General features: G+C 35.3%; 1 protein-coding gene across 3 annotated transcripts in view; it reads left to right on the plus strand.

Moving 5' to 3' along the window:
• KIFAP3 (kinesin associated protein 3) overlaps window positions 1–19,869 on the plus strand; it is a 150,195-nt gene that overhangs the window by 34,492 nt on the left and 95,834 nt on the right. For all 3 annotated transcript variants that reach the window (XM_008051783.1, XM_021709449.1, XM_021709450.1), the window contains 2 exons: window positions 7,216–7,394; window positions 11,504–11,666. In XM_008051783.1, the coding sequence (XP_008049974.1) occupies window positions 7,216–7,394; window positions 11,504–11,666 (342 nt within the window). The remainder of the gene's footprint in view (window positions 1–7,215; window positions 7,395–11,503; window positions 11,667–19,869) is intronic.

Consider the following 19,869-nt stretch of genomic DNA (forward strand, 5'->3'; position numbering starts at 1 on the left):
GGCCACCGCAGCCTCGACCTGCTGGGCTCCAGCGATCCTTCCTCCTCAGCCTTCCGAGTATCCGGAATTACAGTCATGCACTACCACGCCTGACTGATTTTTTGATTTATTGTAGAGATGAGGTCTTGCTGCCCAGGCAGGTCTCAAACCCGCGGGCTCAGGCAATCCACTCACCTCAGCTTCCCAAAGGCGCGGGATTACAGGCTGAGCCACTGAGCCCGGCTAGCCGTGTTTTATAGTTTTCATTTTAAAGGTCTTTCACTTCTCTGGTTAGGAAGATGCCAAGGTATTTCTTTTTTTCTTTCTTTATTTTCCTTTTTTTTTTTTTTTTGGTGTGGCTATTGTGAATGGAATTATGCTTTTTATTTGGTTCTCTGCCTGTTTGTTTTTGGTATATAAGAATGTGACTGTCTTTTGCACATTTATTTTGTACCCTGAGACTTTGCCAAAGTCCTTTATCAGTGCAAGGACAGCCCCATTAAAAAGTGAGCGAAAGATATGAATAGACACTTCTCAAAAGAAGATACACGGGCAGCCAACAGACACATGAAAAAGTGCTCAGCCTCACTAATCATCAGAGAAATGCAAATCAAAACCACATTGAGATACCACTTAACCCCAGTAAGAATGACCGTCATTAATAAAACAAACAATAACAGATGCTGTTGAGGATGCAGAGAAAAGGGAATACTTCTACACTGCTGGTGGGAATGCAAACTAGTTCAACCTCTATGGAAAACAGTGTGGCGATTTCTAAAAGAACTAGAAATTGACCTTCCATATGACCCAGCAGTCTCCCTACTAGGAATATAACCAGAGAAACTCAAATCATTCTACAAAAAAGATACCTGTACATGCATGTTTATTACAGCACAATTCACAGTAGCAAAAGCATTAAACCAACTGTGCTGCCCTTTGAAACTGGACTGGATAAACAAGTGTGGTATATATACATGATGAAATATTAAGCAGACATGAAGAAGGACAAACATATGGACTTTATAGCAACTTGGATGGATTTAGAGTCTATAATACTCAGTGGTCTATCACAGAAACAAAGAACATAGCACCACATGTTCTTACTCATAAGTGGACCCTGAACATTTACCATAATACTATAAGAAGGATATTGGCAGTAGTGAGATACTGCTGGGGTTAGGGGTGGGATACAACATCAATAAGGGTACCTGATCTCAAATCAGGCAAAGTGGGGACCAAAGGGAGGCCCAACTTATCTGTATGATGTCTACTTGTAGACCTAATTCTGAATTGTACCCCACATCTTCAAAATAAAATAAAATTTAAAAGAAACTGTCAAATGGTTTCCCACAATGATCATAGCATTTTATATTCTCATAATGAGTGTTTGAGAGTTCCAGTTATTTTCTGTTTTACCAATGCTCGATGTGGTCAGTCTTATTAATTTTAACCAATCTAAAATATTTGTAGTGGTATTTTGTTGTGGTTTTTATTTGAATTTCCCTAGTGACTAATTATGTTGAGCATCTCTTCATGTGCTTATCTGCCATCTCTTTATCTTTGTTAAAGTTTTTCTTCATAACACTTGCCTGTTTTTAATTGTATTGTTTATTATATATCTTTATTTTGGATACAGGACCCTAATAGATATGTGATTGCAAAAATTTTATTCTTCAAAAGTAGTTTGTGAAGAATAGAATTTTAAATTTTTATGAAGTCCAATTTATTTAGTGTTATGGGTAATGATTTTAGTATTGTATCTAAAAAAATTTTCCCTAACTGAAGGTTACAAGGAATTTTCTCCTATGTTTTCTTCTAGAAGTTTTATAGTATCAAAGTTTGCAAATTAGATCTGTAATATATTTTGAGTTAATTTTTATATGTGGTGTGAAGAATGAATCAAAGTTCTTTATTCTTTTTTGCATATGGATATCTAATTATCCAAACACTACTTGTTGAAAAGACTAACTTTTATCTGCTGAATTGGTTTATGTCTTTGTCAGAATCATTTTTATTTTTGGACTCTATTTTGTTCTATTATTTTTTTATATTTTGATGCCAATAACACAGTGTTGTTGTTACTTAGGTTTATAGAAAATTTTGATATCAAGTAGTGTTAGCCCTCCAAATTTTGTGTTTCATTGATTTATACTCTAATCTTTATTACTTTCATTCATCAGCTTACATTGAGTTTATTATGCTCCCATTTTGTTGTTTTTAAGGTGGAAGCTGAGGTTATTCTTTCAAGACCTTTCTTCTCTAATAAAGATGTTTAGTACTATAAATTTCCCTTTAGCACTGCTTTGGTAGCATCTCACAGATTTTAATATGTCCCATTTTCATTCAGTTCAAATACTTTTAGATTTGTCTTTTGCCTTCTTCTTTGACTCATGGGTTATTGAAAAGCAAATCGTTTTTTCCCCAAATAATTGGAAATTTTCCAGAGATCTTCATGGTATTAATTTTCAGCTTAATTCATTGTCATCAGAGAAAGTACTTTGTAATACCTGATTCCTTCTAAATTATTGAGACTTGTTATTATGGTCTACTGAGAAGTAAGTTATTTTTTTTCCCCTAATAATTGGAAATTTTCCAGAGATCTTCATGGTATTAATTCTCAGCTTAGCTCATTGTCATCAGAAAAAATACTTTGTAATTCCTTCTAAATTGCTGAGACTTGTTATTATGGCCTAGAACTGTGGTCTCTCTGCAAGGTTATGTATGCACTCAAATATACATTCTGCTGTTGTTTTATGATGTATGGGTTGCTCTATAAATATCAATGAAATGAAATTGGTCGATGTTGATGTTCCAAGTCTTTTTTATTTATTTATTTATTTTTTGAGTTGCAGTCTCACTCCTTCACCCAGACTGGAATGCAGTGGCCACTCCTGGCCACCGCAGCCTCAACCTGCTGGGCTCTGGCAATCCTTCCGCCTCAGCCTTCCAAGTAGCTGGAACTACAGGCGCACACTACCACACCCGGCTAATTTTTGATTTATTGTAGAGATGAGCTCTTGCCAAGTTGCCCAGGCGAGTCTCGAACCCATGGGCTCAAGCAATCCACTCACCTCAGCCTCCCAAAACGTGGGATTACAGGCTGAGCCACCGAACCCGGCTTAAGTCTTTTTATCTTGTTGATTTTTTTTCTTTACTTTTTATATTAACCATTGAGAGAGTAAAATTATTCTCTGACTGTAATTGTGGATTTATTTATGTTCTTGCATTATTCCAGTTTTTGTTCCACATATTTTGAAGCTTTATTCTTGAGGGGACATAAAGATGTAGGATGTAGGTGTATTATTGATGAATTGTCCTTGTTAGCATTATGAAATGATCTTCATTATGTCTGGTATGATTTCTTGGTCTGAAATCTGCTTTTTCTTAGGTTAGTATGGGATATAGTTGTCCATCCTTTTAACTTATTTATGCCTTTATATTAAGTGTGTTTCTTATAAACAGTATATAGTTTTGCCTGACTAATGTTAGTAGGGTATATGGTTGTCCATCTTTTTAACTTATTTATGCCTTTATATTAAGTGTATTTCTTATGAACAGTATAGAGTTTTACTTTGCATGTGTGTGTGTGTCTTTCCTCCCCTTTTTCTCCTTGTCTGCCTTTTTATAGATTGGGCATTTTTGAAATTCTATTTTATCTCCATCTTTGGCTTAGGTATCTTATGTTGTTTTACTGATTGCTTTAAGGTTTATACTATGCATACTTAATCATAAGTTATCTACTTTAAATATACATCTTTAACTTGTTATAAGCTAAATCTGCTGTCAGGTATATTGTACTATTTCAGGTTTAGTGTTAAAACCTTTATTCTCCCAACTTTATGCCATTTTTGATATTTATCATGTTATAACTTATGTTATAAACCATACAATGCATTGTTGTTTTTGTGTAAACAGTTAATTTTATCTTAAAGATGTTTAAATAATGAGAAAATAATCTTGTATATTTATGAATATAGTTACAACTTCCACTGATCTTATAACTTCTGTATTTTCATATTTCTGTCTGGTGTCATTTTCTTTCTGCCTGAGGGATTTCCTTTAATATTTCTTATCATACAGATTTACCTGTGATGAATCATTTCATCTTTTATATGTGTGAAAGTCTTTTTTTTCTTTTTAATATTATCACTGGTTTAGAAGTCTAGATTGACAATTTTAATACTATAAAGATGTTACTCCACTGTTGCCATATTTACATTGTCGTTATTTTTATTTATTTATTTTTTTGTATTTTATTTTAAGGATGTAGGGTACAATTCAGGATTAGGTATACAAGTGGACATCATACAGGTAAAGTTCGGGCCTCCCTTTGGTCGCCACTTTGTCTGGTTTGAGATCAGGTACCCTTATTGATATTGTGTCCCCACCCCCGCAGTATCCCACTACTGTCAATTCCTTCATTATAGTATTATAGTAAATGTTCAGGGTCCACTTAAGAATACATATGGTAAAAATAAATAAATAAAAGAATACATATGGTATTCTGTTCTTTATTTTTGTGATAGATCTCTGAGTATTATAGACTCTAAATCCATCCAAGTTGCTACAAAGTTCATATGTTTGTCCTTCTTTATGTCTGCATAGCATTCCATCATGTATATGTACCACATATTTATTTAATCCAGTTCGGTTTTGATGGGCAGCACAGTTAGTTTCATGTTTTTGCTATTATGAATTGTGCTGCAATAAACATGCATGTACAGGTATCTTTTTTGTAGAATGATTTGAGTTCCTCTGGGTATATTTCTAGTAGGGAGATTGCTGGGTCACATGGAAGGTCAGTTTCTAGTTCTTTTAGAAATCAGGCATCGGCATTGTTTTTAATGAGAAATAAGCTGTTATCCTTATCTTTGTTATACAAGGTTTCTTTTTCTCAGGCTGCTTTTAAGATTGTCTCTTCATTATTTGTTTTGAGCATTTGATTATGATGTGCCTTGGTGTAATTTTCTTTATGCTTCTTGTTCTTGGAGTATAGTGAGCTTATTGGAACTCTGGCTTTATAGTTTTCATTAAATTTGAATTTTTTTCTATTATTTCTTTAGGGACTCCAATTACGCATATATTAGACCACTTGAAGTTGTTCCGCAATTCTCTAATACTCTTTACATTTTTGCCATTTTTTTCCCTATGTGTGTTAATTTTGGATAGTTTTTATGATTGGGCATTCAATTTCACTAAGCTTCTTCCATCTGTAAACTACTGTTAGTTTCTTCTGAAACTAATAACTAAAAACTGAATACTAACAATTACTAACAATACTCAAGAGTATGCAATCTCAAGCATTGTAGTTTTTATTGCTAGAAGTTTGAATATATTTTATATCTCCCGTGTCTCTACTAAACTTTTAGAAGATCTGGAATACAGTTAAATAGTTTTTAATGTTCCTCTCCAATAATTCTATCCTTTAAGTCAGTTCCAGAACAGTTTCAATTAGTTGAGTTTTCTCCTCTGTGTAAGTTACATTTCCCTGTTTCTTTGAATTAGTGATAATCTTTGATTGGCTGCAAGACTTTGAAATTTACACTGTTGTGTGTAGACTTTTTTATTCCTATAAATATTCTTACTCTTTGTCTTGGTTCATAATTAAATTACTTGGAAACAGCTTGATTCTTTTTAGATCTTGCTCTTATAATTTGTTAGTCTGGACATGAGGAGTTATTTAGTCTAAACTAATTATTTCCCTCTACAGAGGCAAGGACTGTCTGAAGACTCTACCCACTCTCCCATGAATTATGACATTTCCAGTATGGCTGGTAGAATCAGGCATTATTTCCAGCCTATTTGAGCATCCTCTGATTTTTCTTCCATTCATTTTGTTCTGTACTCAGCCTCACTTAGGTTCCTAACATACATGTGTCAATCAGTAGTCTGATATTTAAGGAAGACTTCTCTAAAACTCCAGAGTTTCTCTCTATGCAACTCTCTTTTCTATAATACTCTTTTCTGTGAACTCTAGTCATCTTGGCTTCTCTGGACTCTCAGCTCCATCTCCTCAACTCAGAGATTCTGTCAGGTTCTACCTGGATTCTCTCTGCCTGTGTGGTAACCTGAAAAATTTCCCAAGGCAGCATTCTGGGGCAGTCTTGAGGCCATCTCGCCTATTTCTCATCTTTCAAGAATCACTGTCATTTATTGTCTGGTGTCCACTGTTGGAATTTTAGTCTGAGTGGTTGTTGCAGTTTCAGTTGAAGATTTAAAATTCAATCCCTGTTACTCTACAAATTCCCCAAGGCTGTTGTAATCAATTAGCATAACAATGGGCACAATTCTGGAGGCTAGAAGGCCAAAGGCACGGTGTCCTCAGGGCCTTCTCTCTGAAGGCTCTAAAAAAGATACGTTCTTGTCTCTTTCTAGTTTCTGGTGGCTCCCAGAAACCCTTGGCGCTTCTTGGCTTGTACCTGCGTCACTCCAGTCTCTGCCTTCATCTTCACAAGTCTCTCCCATTGTATCTGTCTCTGTCCTGACTTCTTATTAGGGCACTAATCATTGGATTCATTGGTAGGACACTATCAACCTACTATATGTGCCTTGGCTGCAAGCAAAAGTCTGCTTCCTTTTAAACCCAACTTTAAAACCTTTTCACATCGCTTTATGTGGAAAGTCAGTATTATGCAATAGTGTAAATATGTGAACTTTGGATTCTGATGGGCTTGAATTTTAATTTAGCTTTACTACTTTCTAGCTGTGTGGGTAGGACAATTTATTTAATTTATTTGAATCTGGGGTTTCCCATCTGTAAACTTTTGATAATACTTCTTTTTTTATAAAATTGTTTTAGAATGAAAATGAGTTACCATTTCTATATCAGCAGGACTGGCATATAGTCATACTTTATAAGTGTGATTTGCCTTTATATCGCAAATATTTGTTAAGTAAATATTTATTGAAATATGAATGTGAATGAAATATGAATGTGTGACAGAAATATGAAGCATAAAATAAATAGATATTTATCTATTGAATATTTATCTATTGAAATATGAGATAAATGTTAGATTTATCTATTCTGTATATACATATGCTTTCTAATGAGCCAATTTACTAATTAGTTAACATTTTCAAAATAATATATTACCTTTTAGAACTATTTCTGTTTATCTTGGTGAGTAGAAATGATTTTTCAAATTGTTGATTCATGTCATTCACAGATTGTCAGAGGAAAAATATTGATTCAGTACACTAATCATTTAATTTTCATTTATTTTACTTTTCTAGTTGCTCTTTATTTACTTCTGAATCTTGCTGAGGATACTCGTACAGAACTGAAGATGAGGAACAAGAACATAGTTCACATGTTGGTGAAGGCTCTTGATCGAGACAATTTTGAACTGCTTATTCTAGTTGTGTCATTCTTGAAGAAACTCAGCATTTTTATGGAGAATAAAAATGATATGGTAACTTAAAAACTTTTTCTTGAAACAGTCCATACTAACCATTTTCTTTCTTTTTTTTTGTTTGTTTTTTTGAGTTGGAGTCTCACTCTGTCACTCAGACTGGAGTGCAGTGGTCGCTCCCGGCCACCGCAGCCTCGCCTGCTGGGCTCCTGTGATCCTTCCGCCTCAGCCTTCTGAGTAGCTGGAACTACAGGCGCGCGCTACCACGCCCTGCTAATTTTTTGATTTATTGTAGAGATGAGGTCTCGCCAAGTTGCCCAGGCGGGTCTCGAACCCATAGGCTCAGGCAATTCACTCACTTCAGCCTCCCAAAACGTGGGATTACAGGCTGAGCCACCGAGCCCGGCCATACTAACCATTTTCAAGTTAGAATATTTTGATGAAAATTAAACACTTTATCCTCCTACTGAGATAATTCTGAATGAAGATCTTATAATAGCAATAACTCACTGAAATGACTTTAATAGGAAATATATTTCATATTAATTAATATTCCAGAAGGTTGAAGTTTTCTGTATAAAAATCTTTTCTAATGTATTATATAGAATGAATCTTGCCTGATTAAACATAATCTGTAGAAAGTATTTTAAACTCAAAAATGTACTTTAGCGTCATCTGGTCTTACTATTTTCCCCTAATCTATTTTGCCTCCTGCATTTCTAATTTTAGATTGTAGGATTACAATTTAGCCCAATCTCTTCTTTGTTGCCTACTGTTCTACTTGGTAGCCACAAGCTGTTGACTCTGCTTCTGAAAAATCTCTTGAAACTTTCCCTTTTTGTCTATTTCCAGGGCCATTATATTAGTTCATGCCTTCTTTATTCATACCTTCTTTATTTCTTATTTGAATTATTATGCTAGCTGACTACTTGACATCTTTTATTATTAATACAGTGATCTTTGAGAAATGCAACCTGATCATATTTTATTTTCCTCTATATAGAATATAAATAATACATAAATATATAAAGAGAGAATAAAAATTCTTATCTGCTTTTTACCATGTCATTAAAACGTCTTTGTTAAGTGCAATATTATATTAAATAGGTCATATATTAAATATTCCTTGTTTTTGAATATTTGAGTTGTTCATAATTTTAGCTATTATAAATAGCACTTCACTGTACATTTTTTTACATAACATCTGTTTATATTTCTGATTATTTTCTTGGAGTAGATTCCTCGAAATGAAATTATTGGATCATTGACCTTAACTCCATTGACGACCATTTTTTAACCATATATGTCATTATATGGTTGTGTATTATTGACATAAGTGGCTTCTCCTTTAGATATTCTAAGTGAATAGTATTTCTCCCTACTCTTTTTTATTCTTTTAAATTCAAATGAAGTAGAAAGTAGCTTATGCTATGGTGAGTGATATGGCATGCTCTTTGAAAACCTGAGACTGTTTTATAAAATTTAATAAGTGCCTTGAATTCAAATTATTGAATATGAAATTATATTTTATCCCTATATATTTAGTATGTCATTTTTATCATTAGTATATAAATTATTGATGTTCACTATATACTTGATACTGTTTTGAGATTAAATGTCTTTAGAGAGATTAATCAAAATTGTTGTCACTGATCTTAAATTTAAGATTATGATTACATGGTAATATATAAGTTACTGAATAGTTAGAGTGTGGCTAATTGCTCCTCCTTGCTATAAATTGAAGTGTGTTCTTCCATTTAAATGGTCAGATTAAGTTCACCTTTACTAGGTTTTCAAATTTTAAATTGATTTGCATCAGCATGTATCTACTATGTATAGATTAGATTTATATTTAAGTAATATACTAATTGTGTGTTCATTCTATCAAAAGCATGTTAAGAATATTATTAAAAATTATTTTCTGGTAAGATCATAGTTAGAAATATAAATTGTCTTGCCCAGGCATGGCGGCTCATGTCTGTAATCCCAGCACTTTGGGAGGCCAGGATGGCAGGATTTCTTGAGCCCAGGAGTTCAAGACCAACCTAGGCAACATAGTGAGACCTCATCTCAAGAAATAAACAAACCAAAAAAAAATTAGGCAGGCATGGTGCATACCTATAGTCCTAGGAGGAAGGATCTCCTGAACCCAGGAGGTTGAGGCTGCAGTGAGCCTTGATCATGCCACTGTGCTCCAGCCTGGGTTGTAGAGTGAGACTTCAACTAAAAAAAAAAAAAAAAAGTCTTATTAAGCCTCATTTTTTTATTGAGGAGGAAAGTCTGAGGTTCAGAAAATTTATTCTTCGAGGTTATGCAAATATTGATTGCCTAGGGTTTTACCATAGATGGTATGCATTTTATCTTTTATTGTGGAAGGTATATGTTTTATTTGAGAGCATCTTATAGAATCAGAATTTCTAGAAGTTGACTGACCTTAAATTCATGGCCAGATTAGTGAATCTAGCCTCCTAGCTTTGCATATAGAGTAGAAGAGAGGATCAGGGACATTAATTTGCTAGAGAAAACAGATCTCTAGCTACTCATTTTCATACTCTTTTTCTTTGCCTCCTGAACAAAAATTTCTTAGGTCTTTTATTTTTATGCTGTTTTTTAAAAGACATTTTTAGTAAGATTAACAATAAGTGATTTTTAAATGTTGGCATCCAGAAACACTGAAAGGTATACTTAAAGCCTGAAATAAACTTGCAGATAGATTAGATTGTTGGTAAGCTGTCACTTTACTTAGAATGTTTACTAAAAATACTAATTAACTATAAGTTCCACTTTATAGAAATATAATTGAGAGGGTGTTGAGATGATTAACTAAATTTAGCTCTTGGAATTTGGTTTTTATCAGCCAAAAAGACATGATGTGTTAAATAAATACTAGTCTAGTGTTTAACCATCTGATTGACTAATGGCACATATTTTGCATTCCATTCTGGGCAATGGAAATACAGATTAATAACAAATGCTCCAGGTAATTTTATTATTAAGTTTTGCTGTAACAACCAATATGTACATATACTGTTGCTTTTCAAAAGAAAAATATTACCTAAATTAGCATTAGCTGAAGCCTGTGGCATTTATATTTATAGAAGAACTTGGAGTGGTGGCTGATCTATTTGTGAGGTTGTATTATTTATTTAAATAAAGTATTCATTTTACTCTTGATGTGAAATAATACTGACCTTGCTTTTTAGATATAGGTTTTAAAGGAAATTTAGTTTACCCAAAAAAACTTTTAATTCGTAGATTAAATTAAATCATCAGATTTTTTAATATATTAACATTATGTAACATAGTTATGTTAATAAAAATACCATAACATTAATGTAACAATAAGGAAATAAATTATAATATAATTTTGAGTGGAACAACAGAGAGGTTAGATTGCTTAAATTTCTTACTACCAACTTCTGAAATTTCTTTCTGTATTTTGGATACAAGTTAGATGTTTTACAAGTATTTTTCCTTTTTTCCTGTGGCTTGTCTTTTTATTCTCCTATGAAAAGCAGAAATTTTTAATTTTGATGAAATCCAGCATATAAAAAAGATTTTAATGAACTGTATTTTGTTTTATTTAAGAAATCTTTGTCTAACTCAAGTTCAATAAGATATCTTCCTATGTTTTTAAAAATAAGTTGTATAGAGTGTTTTTTGTTTTGTTTTGTTTTTTGAATTGAAGTCTCACTCTGTCACCTAGGCTGGAGTGCAGTGGCATGTTCCTGGCCACCACACCACAGCCTCTACCTGCTGGGCTCAGTTGATCCTTCTGCCTCGGCCTTCCAAGTAGCTGGAACCACAGGCATGCACCAACATGCCTGGCTAATTTCTTTTTATTTATTATAGAGATGTGGTCTTGCCAAGTTGCCCAGGGTGGTCTCAAACTCATGGACTCAGGTAGTCCTTTCACTTCAGCCTCCAAAAGTGCTGGAATTATAGGCATGAGCCACTGTGCCCAGCCTGTATAGGGATTTTGTTGTTGTTTTCATCTGTGATCCATCCATTTTGAGCTAATTTTGTATATGATTGAAATAGGAGCATAAGATTAACACATAATTACTTGAAAAACATATATACATGAGGGTAAAGACAAATATTTGTATTCTTTTTTTGTCTTGTTGTGCAATAGAACCTCACTGTATTTGTATTATTATTTTACTTAGGTGGAAATGGATATTGTTGAAAAACTGGTAAAAATGGTACCTTGTGAGCATGAAGATCTGCTGAATATTACCCTCCGACTTTTACTAAACCTATCCTTTGACACAGGACTGAGGAATAAGATGGTACAAGTTGGACTGCTTCCCAAACTCACTGCACTCCTAGGTATGCTTTTTAAAATTCATCACGTGTTGCTTGGAATTTCCAGCATCATTGGAAAGTTGAGCTCTGTGTTGAAAAACCTCCTGAACTTCAGAAAAACATTCTGGGTATGTTCTTTGGGAAATAATAAAGATAATCAGAGTAAATGAAAAATGACCTGTGCCAGGATTCCCATGGTGTTTTGAAATGAAATAGAATAGGAACTTGGAACCCTTTAGCTTCATTTACCCATACTGATCAAAATGAAAGTAATGAGACAGGGGAACAAGAAGGAAAAGATATTTTCTCTTCAGTACTTTTCTTTAAGCAGGTATCATTTAAGTTCTTTATATTCTGCCATGCTCTTAAAATATGACTTGCAAATAAATGAATTTGTGGAATCTTTCTTACTATATGAAAAAAGGTATTTTGATGTAGCATGAGTTTGAAAACATTGCATTGGAGGATTCAGTTTATAATGTTTTGTTTTAGCCTCTAGCAAGAGATCTGTCTATAGCAAAGATAGGTGCAAGAATTAACACTCTGTGCTCAACATAATGTTAATTTGCTTAACAGAGCATTAAAACCCCTTCTGATCTATTTAGTGTCAGTCTTTATGGGCTCATGCCAATCCCCAATATGCACTTTACACTATGACCTAACTGAAGCACTTACAGTTCCCTAAACAGGCTCTTTTATGCCTAAGGGCCTGTCTACTTATCCTGTGTGTTTTTTTTTTTCCTCTTCCCGCAATGCCATTGCCTTTTAAAATCAGAAAGCAAATTCTTACTTATCTTTTAACTCTTTGTTTCTATGTTTCAATACTTGTTTTATTCTTTTTTGCAGCTTTCTCCATATATTTAAATATTGCACAAGAATGTTATTATATATTTTGCGAGTTACTCTATTGAGGGGTAACTTGTAATTTTAAAAATTGATTTTGGGAGACCAAAGCAATGCAGACATTTTAGGAGGAAAAAGGAAAACTTTAAAAGTAAAATGGATTGACCTTGAATTTAATTATTGTGACTCTTCACTTATTTTGACTCTGACATAATTATGTGTCAAATATTAGAGTAGATTCTTAGTATATGAAGATAAATAAGTTATGGTCATAATCCTGAAGGAATTCATAGTCAGTTTGGTTTGTTCAGTATCCAGTTACTTTTATGAAATTCTTTTCTTGTAACATGATGAAACAAATGATCTAAAAGACATTGTTGGGAAATTACTCACATGATACTCATTTCATAATTTGTTAACAAGCAGTAAATTCTGGGATATAAGATACAATGTGTAATACAATAAGTTAATATTTCATCTTGTCTAGACCTCAATTTCTGGAGTCAGACTGTTTTATTAAAATTGTGACTGTTTACATCTAATCATGTCACCTTGGGCAAGTTACCCAAACTCTGTGACTCAGTTTCCTCATCTCTAAAATTGGAGAAATAACTCTATTTAACTTAGAGCTATTTTAAAGATTAAGTGAGGTGTTTCATGCTAAGTGCCTGGAATAGTACCTGACACAGTATTTTCTTAATAAATATTAGCTATTATTATCATTTTTCTCATAAATATTATCATTTGATATGAAGTAGACATTCTTTCTCTGAGTACAGATACCTTTCTCATAAATATTATCTTTGTTTGCAAACTAGATAGCTTTATTTTTACTTCCCTGTATATGCAGTTCAATTTAATTCAGTAAAATATCAGTGATCAACTATAGCAAAGCACAGTGCTAAGCCCTATAGAGAAATGTTTTTCAACCTTTAAATATATTGGGATTCAAAAGAGATAATGTTCCTGTATGAGTCTGTTTTGTATTGCTATGTAGAAATAACTGAGGCTGAATAATTTAAAAAGGAAAGAGGTTTATTTTGGCATACAGTTCTGCATAGTGCCCACATCTCCTGGGCTTCTGGTGAGGCCTTAGGAAGCTTACAACCATGGCAGAAGGCAGAGAGGGTGCAGGCATGTCACATGGTGTAAGAGTGGAAGCAAGAGTGGAGGAAGTGGTGCTAGGCTCTTTTAAGCAATCATTTCTTGAGTGAACTAATAGAGTGAGAATAGCACAAAGCCATTTATGAGAGATCTGCTCTCGCATGACCCAGTCACCTCCCATTAGGCCCCACCTCCAACACTGGGGATCACATTTCAACAAGAGATTTGGAAGACACAATAGTCCACACTACACCGTTCTACCCCTTGCCCCCTAAATCTTATGCTCTTCTCACATTCCACAATACAATAATTCCTTCTCAATAGTCCCCAAAAGACTTAACTCATTCCAGGATCAATTCGAAAGGCCAAAGTCTCATCTGAGACTCAAGGCAAGTCCCTTCTTACACCTATGAGCCTGTAAAATAAAAATAAGTTATTTCCAAGATACAGTTGTGGTACAGGCATTGAGATAGATTAGTCAAAAGAAAGGGGCAACAGGCCTGGTGCAAGTACAGAACCCAGCAGGGCTGACATTAAGTATTAAAGCTACAAAATTATTTTTGATCTGTGTACCTCATCCTGGGCCCACTGGTATGAGGGGTGGGCTCCCAAGGCCTTGAGCAGCCTTCTCTCCCTAGCTTTTCTGGGCATAGCCCATGTGGCTGCTCTCATTGGTTGGAATTGAATGCCTGTGGCTTTTCCAGGCTAAAGATGCACACGACTGGTCTGGGGTCTGGAGGGTGGCGGCCCCATTCCCATAGCTTCACTAGGCAGTGCCCCATTGAGGATTTTGTGTAGGGAACGCCAACCCATATTTCCCGTCCTCTCAGCACTGCCCTAGTAGAGCCTCTGCTGGGGCTCTGCCCCTGTGGCAGGCTTCTGCCAGAGTTCCCAAGCTTTCCTATACATCCTCTGAAACCAGGTAGAAACTGCCAAGCCTCCTTCACTCTTGCTTTTACTCCCCTGCAGTCTCTACATCATGGCGAGGCCACCAAGCCTTATGGCATGTGTCCTCCTGAACAGCAGCTGAGCTGTGCCTGGACCCCTTTGAGCACCTGTGATGTCCAAAGCAGTGTCCTGAGGAGGCTCCTTGGACATCAGGCGTCAGGGACTTTTTCCAATTGTCTTGACTATTAAGACTTGGTTTCCTTTTAGTCATGCTAGTTTCTATAGCAAATGGTTGCTCCACATGTCCTTTGGTTCTTTACCTGAAAATGCTATTTTTTTCTCTACCACATGGCCAGGCTGGAATTTTTTAAACTTTTTTTTCTTTCTTTTTTTTTTAATGTTAAAGATGTGGGGTACAATTCAGAGTTAGGTATACAAATGTTCATTGTGCAGGTACCCTTGTTGACTGGTGTGCTCCCCTTCCCCAGGCAGATTTCCACTACTGCCAATCCTTTTCTTATAGTATTATGGTAATTGTTCAAGGTCCACTTATGAGTGAGAACATGTAATACTCAGTTCCTTGTTTCTTTGAAAGATCACTCAGTATTATAGACTCTAAGTCCATCCAGGTTGCTGTGATGAAGTTCATGATTTTGTTCTTTATGACTGCATAGTATTCCATTGTGTATATGTACCACATTTTTTTATCCAGTCCTCTTTTGATGGGCAGCATGGTTGGTTCCATGTTCTTGCTACTGTGAACAATGCTGTAGTAAACATATGTGTACAGGTATCTTTTTTTATAGAGTGATTTGAGTTCTTCTGGGTATATTCCCAGAAGGGGGATTGTGGGGTCATATGGAAAGTCGATTTTTAGAGCTTTTAGGAATCACCATACTATTTTCCACAGAGGCTGTACTAGTTTGCACTCCCACCAACAGTGTAGAAGTGTTTGCTTTTCACCGCATCCTCTCCAGCATCTGTTGTTTTTTGAGTTATTGATGATAGCCATCCTGACTGGATGGAGTTAAGTGGTTTCTCAGTGTAGTTTTAATCTGCATTTCTTGGATGACTAGTGAGGCTGAGCATTTTTTCATGTATCTGTTGGCTGCTCGTATGTTTTCTTTTGAAAACTGTCTATTCATATCTTTTGCCCACTTTGTAATGGGGCTGTTTGTTCTTTTCTTTTTGGCATGTTTGAGTTCCTTATGGATCCTAGATGTTCCGCCTTTGTCAGACATACAGTTTGCAAATATTTTTTCCCAGTCTGTGGGCTGTCTTCCCACTCTCTTGATGGTTTCTTTGGCTTTGCAGAAGCTTGTCAGTTTGATGAGGCCCCACTTGTCTGTCATCTCTTATGGCATGGGCACTTGGGGTTTCGATCAGAAATTGATTGCCAGTTCCAATTTCATAACGGTGTCTCCTGCATTTTCTAAGGTTCTTATAGTTTGAGGTTTTACATTTAGATCTTTGATCTATTTAGAGTTGATTTTTGTGTCTTGTTTTAATCTTCTGCATGTGGTAAGTCGGTTTTCCCAGCATCATTTCCTGAATAGGTTCTCCTCTCCCCAGTTGTTGGTGGTGGAAGCTTTGTCAAAGTTGAGTTGGTTGAGAAATTGAGGTTTTGCTTCTGGAATCTCTATCCTGTTCCATTGGTCTGTGTGCCTATTCTTGTACCAATACCAGGCTCTTTTGGTTATTAGCTGTATAATAGAGTTTAAAGTCTGGGAGTGTAATACCTCCTACTCTACTTTTTGTTCTGAGGATTGTTTTGGTAATTCGTGGTCATTTATGTTTCCCTATGAATTTTCCTGCATTGTCATTTTCAAGTCTGAGAAGAATGCTGCTGGCAATTTAATGGTTATTGCATTAAATCTGTAGATTACCTCGGGTAGGATAGACATCTTAACAATGTTGATTCTTCCAATCCATGAGCATGGAATATTTTTCCATCCGTTTGTGTCATCTTTGAATTCTTTGAGCAATGTTTTATAGTTTTTACTGTAAAGGTCTTTCACATCTTTGGTTAGGAAGATGCCAAGGTATTTCTTTTTGTGTGTGTGTGGCTATTGTGAATAGGATTGTGCTTTTTATTTGGGTTTCTGATTGTTTATTTTTGGTGTATAGAAATGCGACTGTCTTATGCACATTGCTTTTATACCCTGAAACTTTGTCAAAGTCCTTTATCAGTGCAAGGAGGTTTTTGACAGATTCACTTGGGTTTTCAAGGTATAGAATCATGTTATCTGCAAAGAGGGATAACTTGACTTCCTCTTCTCCTATTTGGATACCGCTGATCTCCTTCTCTTGTCTGATTGCTCTAGCTAGGACTTTCAAAACTATGTTGAAAAGGTGGGGTGAGAGTGGGCATCCTTGTCTTGTTCTGGTTTTCAGGGGAAATGGTTCCAATTTCAGTCTGTTTAGCAGTATGCTGGCTATGGGTTTCTCGTAGATGGCTCTTACTATTTTGAGGTATGTTCCACCTGTGCCTAGATGGTGGAGGGTTTTTACCAAGAAGCGGTGCTAGATTTTATCAAAAGCTTTTTCTGCATCTAATGATATAATCATGTGATTTTTGTTTTTACATCTGTTGATGTATTTAATTATGTTTATGGTCTAACGAATGTTGAACCAGCTCTGCATCCCAGGGGTGAAACCTTCTTGGTCATGGTGGATGATTTTTTGAGATGTGTCGTTGAATCCAATTTGCTAGGATCTTGTTGAGAATTTTAGCACCAATGTTCATCAAGGATATTGGCCTGTAGTTCTCTTTCTTTGTTGGATCTTTACCTGGTTTGGGTATCAATGTGATGTTAGCTTCATAAAATTATTTGGGAAGAGTTCCATCTTTCTCTATTATCTGGATTACTTTCAGTAGGATTGGTATCAGTTCCTCCTTGTTTGTTTTGTAGAATTCTACTGGAAGGCCATCTGGTCCAGGGCTTTTTTTTTTTTTTGGTAGGTAATTTTATTATGACACGGTCAATTTCCTGGATTGTTATTGGTCTGTTTAGGATCTTGATTTCTTCTTGTTTCAACTTGGGGAGGTATTGTGATGTCAGAAAGTCCTCCATTTCCTTTTAGTTTTCAAGTTTGTTTCCATATAAATGTGCATAGTAGTCTCTGATAATCTTTTGTAGTTCTTCAGTCAGTTGTGATTTGACCTTTTATATTTCTGATTGTGTTTATTTGGGCTTTTTCTCTCTTTTTCTTGGTCAGTCTAGCTAGGGGACCATCAATCTTGTTTATCCTTTCAAAGAACCAGCTTTTGGTTTCATTGATTTTTTTTTTTTTTTAATATCATCTTTTTGTCTTCTATGCCCCTAATTAGGACTTTTATTTTGGTGATCTGGATTCTTCTGCTGAAGTTAGGGTTTTGGGTGGTCTTGCTTTTCTAGCTCCCTTATGTGATTTGTTAGGCTGTTAACTTGTGATCTTTTCATTTTCTTCATATGTGTGTGTAGAGTTATGAATTCCCCTCTTAGTACTATTTTCATGGCATCCCAGAAGTTATGATATGATGTTTCTTCATTTTCATTTGTTTCCAGGTATCTTTTAATCTTTATTTTGATTTCCATGTTGACCCAGGAGTTGTTTAGTATCATGCTGTTTACTGTCCATGTCTTTGTGAGTTTTGGGGGAGCTTTGTTGGTGTTGATATTTATTTTTATTCCACCATGGTCAGAGAAGGTGCATGGCAGGAATTCAACCTTGTAAAATTTGTTTCTGCTTGATTTATGGCCGAAGATGTGGTTGATTTTAGAATATGTTCCATGTGGCGATGAGTAGAATATATATTCCATGGTTGTTGGGTAGAGTATTCTGTTGGTATCATATGTCCATTTGGTCAAGCATCACGTTGAGGTTCTGGATCTCCTTATTGATTTTTTTGTCTTGATGATCTGTCTAGGATCATGAGTGGGCTGTTTAAGTCCCCAGCTATCATAGTGTTTGAGTCAATATCTTTTTTAAGTTTACCTGGAAGTTGCTTTATGAAAGTTGGTGCTGCTATGGTGGGTGCATATATGTTGAGGATGGATATGTCTTGTTGATGGATTGAACTTTTTATTATGTAGTGACTTTCTGTATCTTTTAAAATTTTTGATAGCTTAAAGGGCATTTTGTCTGATATTAAAATTGCCATTCCTCCCTTCTTTTGTGTTCTCTTTGCCTGAAATTTTGTTTCCCCTTCTCTTTGAGTCTGTGAGTGTTCTTTCTGGTGAGATGAGTTTCTTGGAGACAATATATTGCTACCTCATGATATTTTATCCATTTTGCCATTCTGTGTCCTTTCAGTGGTACATTTAGTCCATTCACGTTCAGGCTAATTATTGAAATGTAAAAGTTTGTCCCTATCATGAGGTTCTTATAGAGTTTGTTTTGTTGCTGCTGTTTGTTTTCTTTCGTTTGGTTTTTGGGTTGATTCATGTGTGTTTTCAATCTTTTTCCTGCATTCTTGTGAAGGGCATTGTCATTCTTTTTTTCCTTCTGTGTTTAAGAGTTTCTTAAGTGTTTCTTGTAGATCTGGTCTGGAGGCAGCATAAACTCTTAGGGATTGAATGTCTGAGAAAGATTTTAATTCCCCATCATAGATGAAGCTTAGGTTAACTGGATAGGTAATTCTTGGTCAAAATTGTTTATCTTTGAGAACTTTGAAGATTGGGCTCTAAGCTCTCCTTGCCTGAAGTGTTTCTATGGATAAGTCCACTGCTTTTCTAATTGGTCTTCCATTGTAAGACCTTTTTCTCTCACTGCCTTCAGGATTTTTTCTTTTATACCTACTTTGTGTAGGCGAATTACTTTGTGTCTAGGAGTTGGTCTACTCGTTTGTTGTCTTACAGGGGTTTCTGAATCTCTTGTGTTTGAATGGTCACATTATTGATGAGATGAGGGAAGTTTTCTTGGATAATTTCATGGAATGTTTGTTCCAGGGTGGTCTCTGTCTCTCTATCTGCCTCAGTCAGTCCAATTACTCTTAGGTTCAGCATCTTGAAATAATCGCTCATCTTTTGAAGGTTTTCTCTGTCTTTAAAGCTTCTTTTCTATGTTTTTGACAGTTTTGGTTAGTTCCATATTTTGGTCCTCAAGCTCTGAGAGTCTTTCTTCTGCTTGGCTAATTCTGCTTTACATGCTTATCAGTTTGTTATTTATTTCATTCACTGTATTCTTTATTGCTGTTATTGCACTTATCAACTCCTTGATTCTTTCCTCCTGTCTCTCCTCGATTCTGTTTATTCTCTCTATTAATGTCTGATATCTGGGTTTGTGGTTTGAGACCAGTCATTCTGGGGGCTCTTCATTGTTTGCATTCCAAAGTCTGTATTCTTAGTGGCTGACCTTCCAGGGATCTGTGCGAGACCCATATTCTTCTTCTGGTTTTTCTTCATTTCTG

The sequence above is a fragment of the Carlito syrichta genome, unplaced genomic scaffold, assembly GCF_000164805.1.
Source record: "Carlito syrichta isolate Samal-C Ts95f unplaced genomic scaffold, Tarsius_syrichta-2.0.1 Scaffold233958, whole genome shotgun sequence".
NCBI classification, from domain to species: domain Eukaryota; kingdom Metazoa; phylum Chordata; class Mammalia; order Primates; family Tarsiidae; genus Carlito; species Carlito syrichta.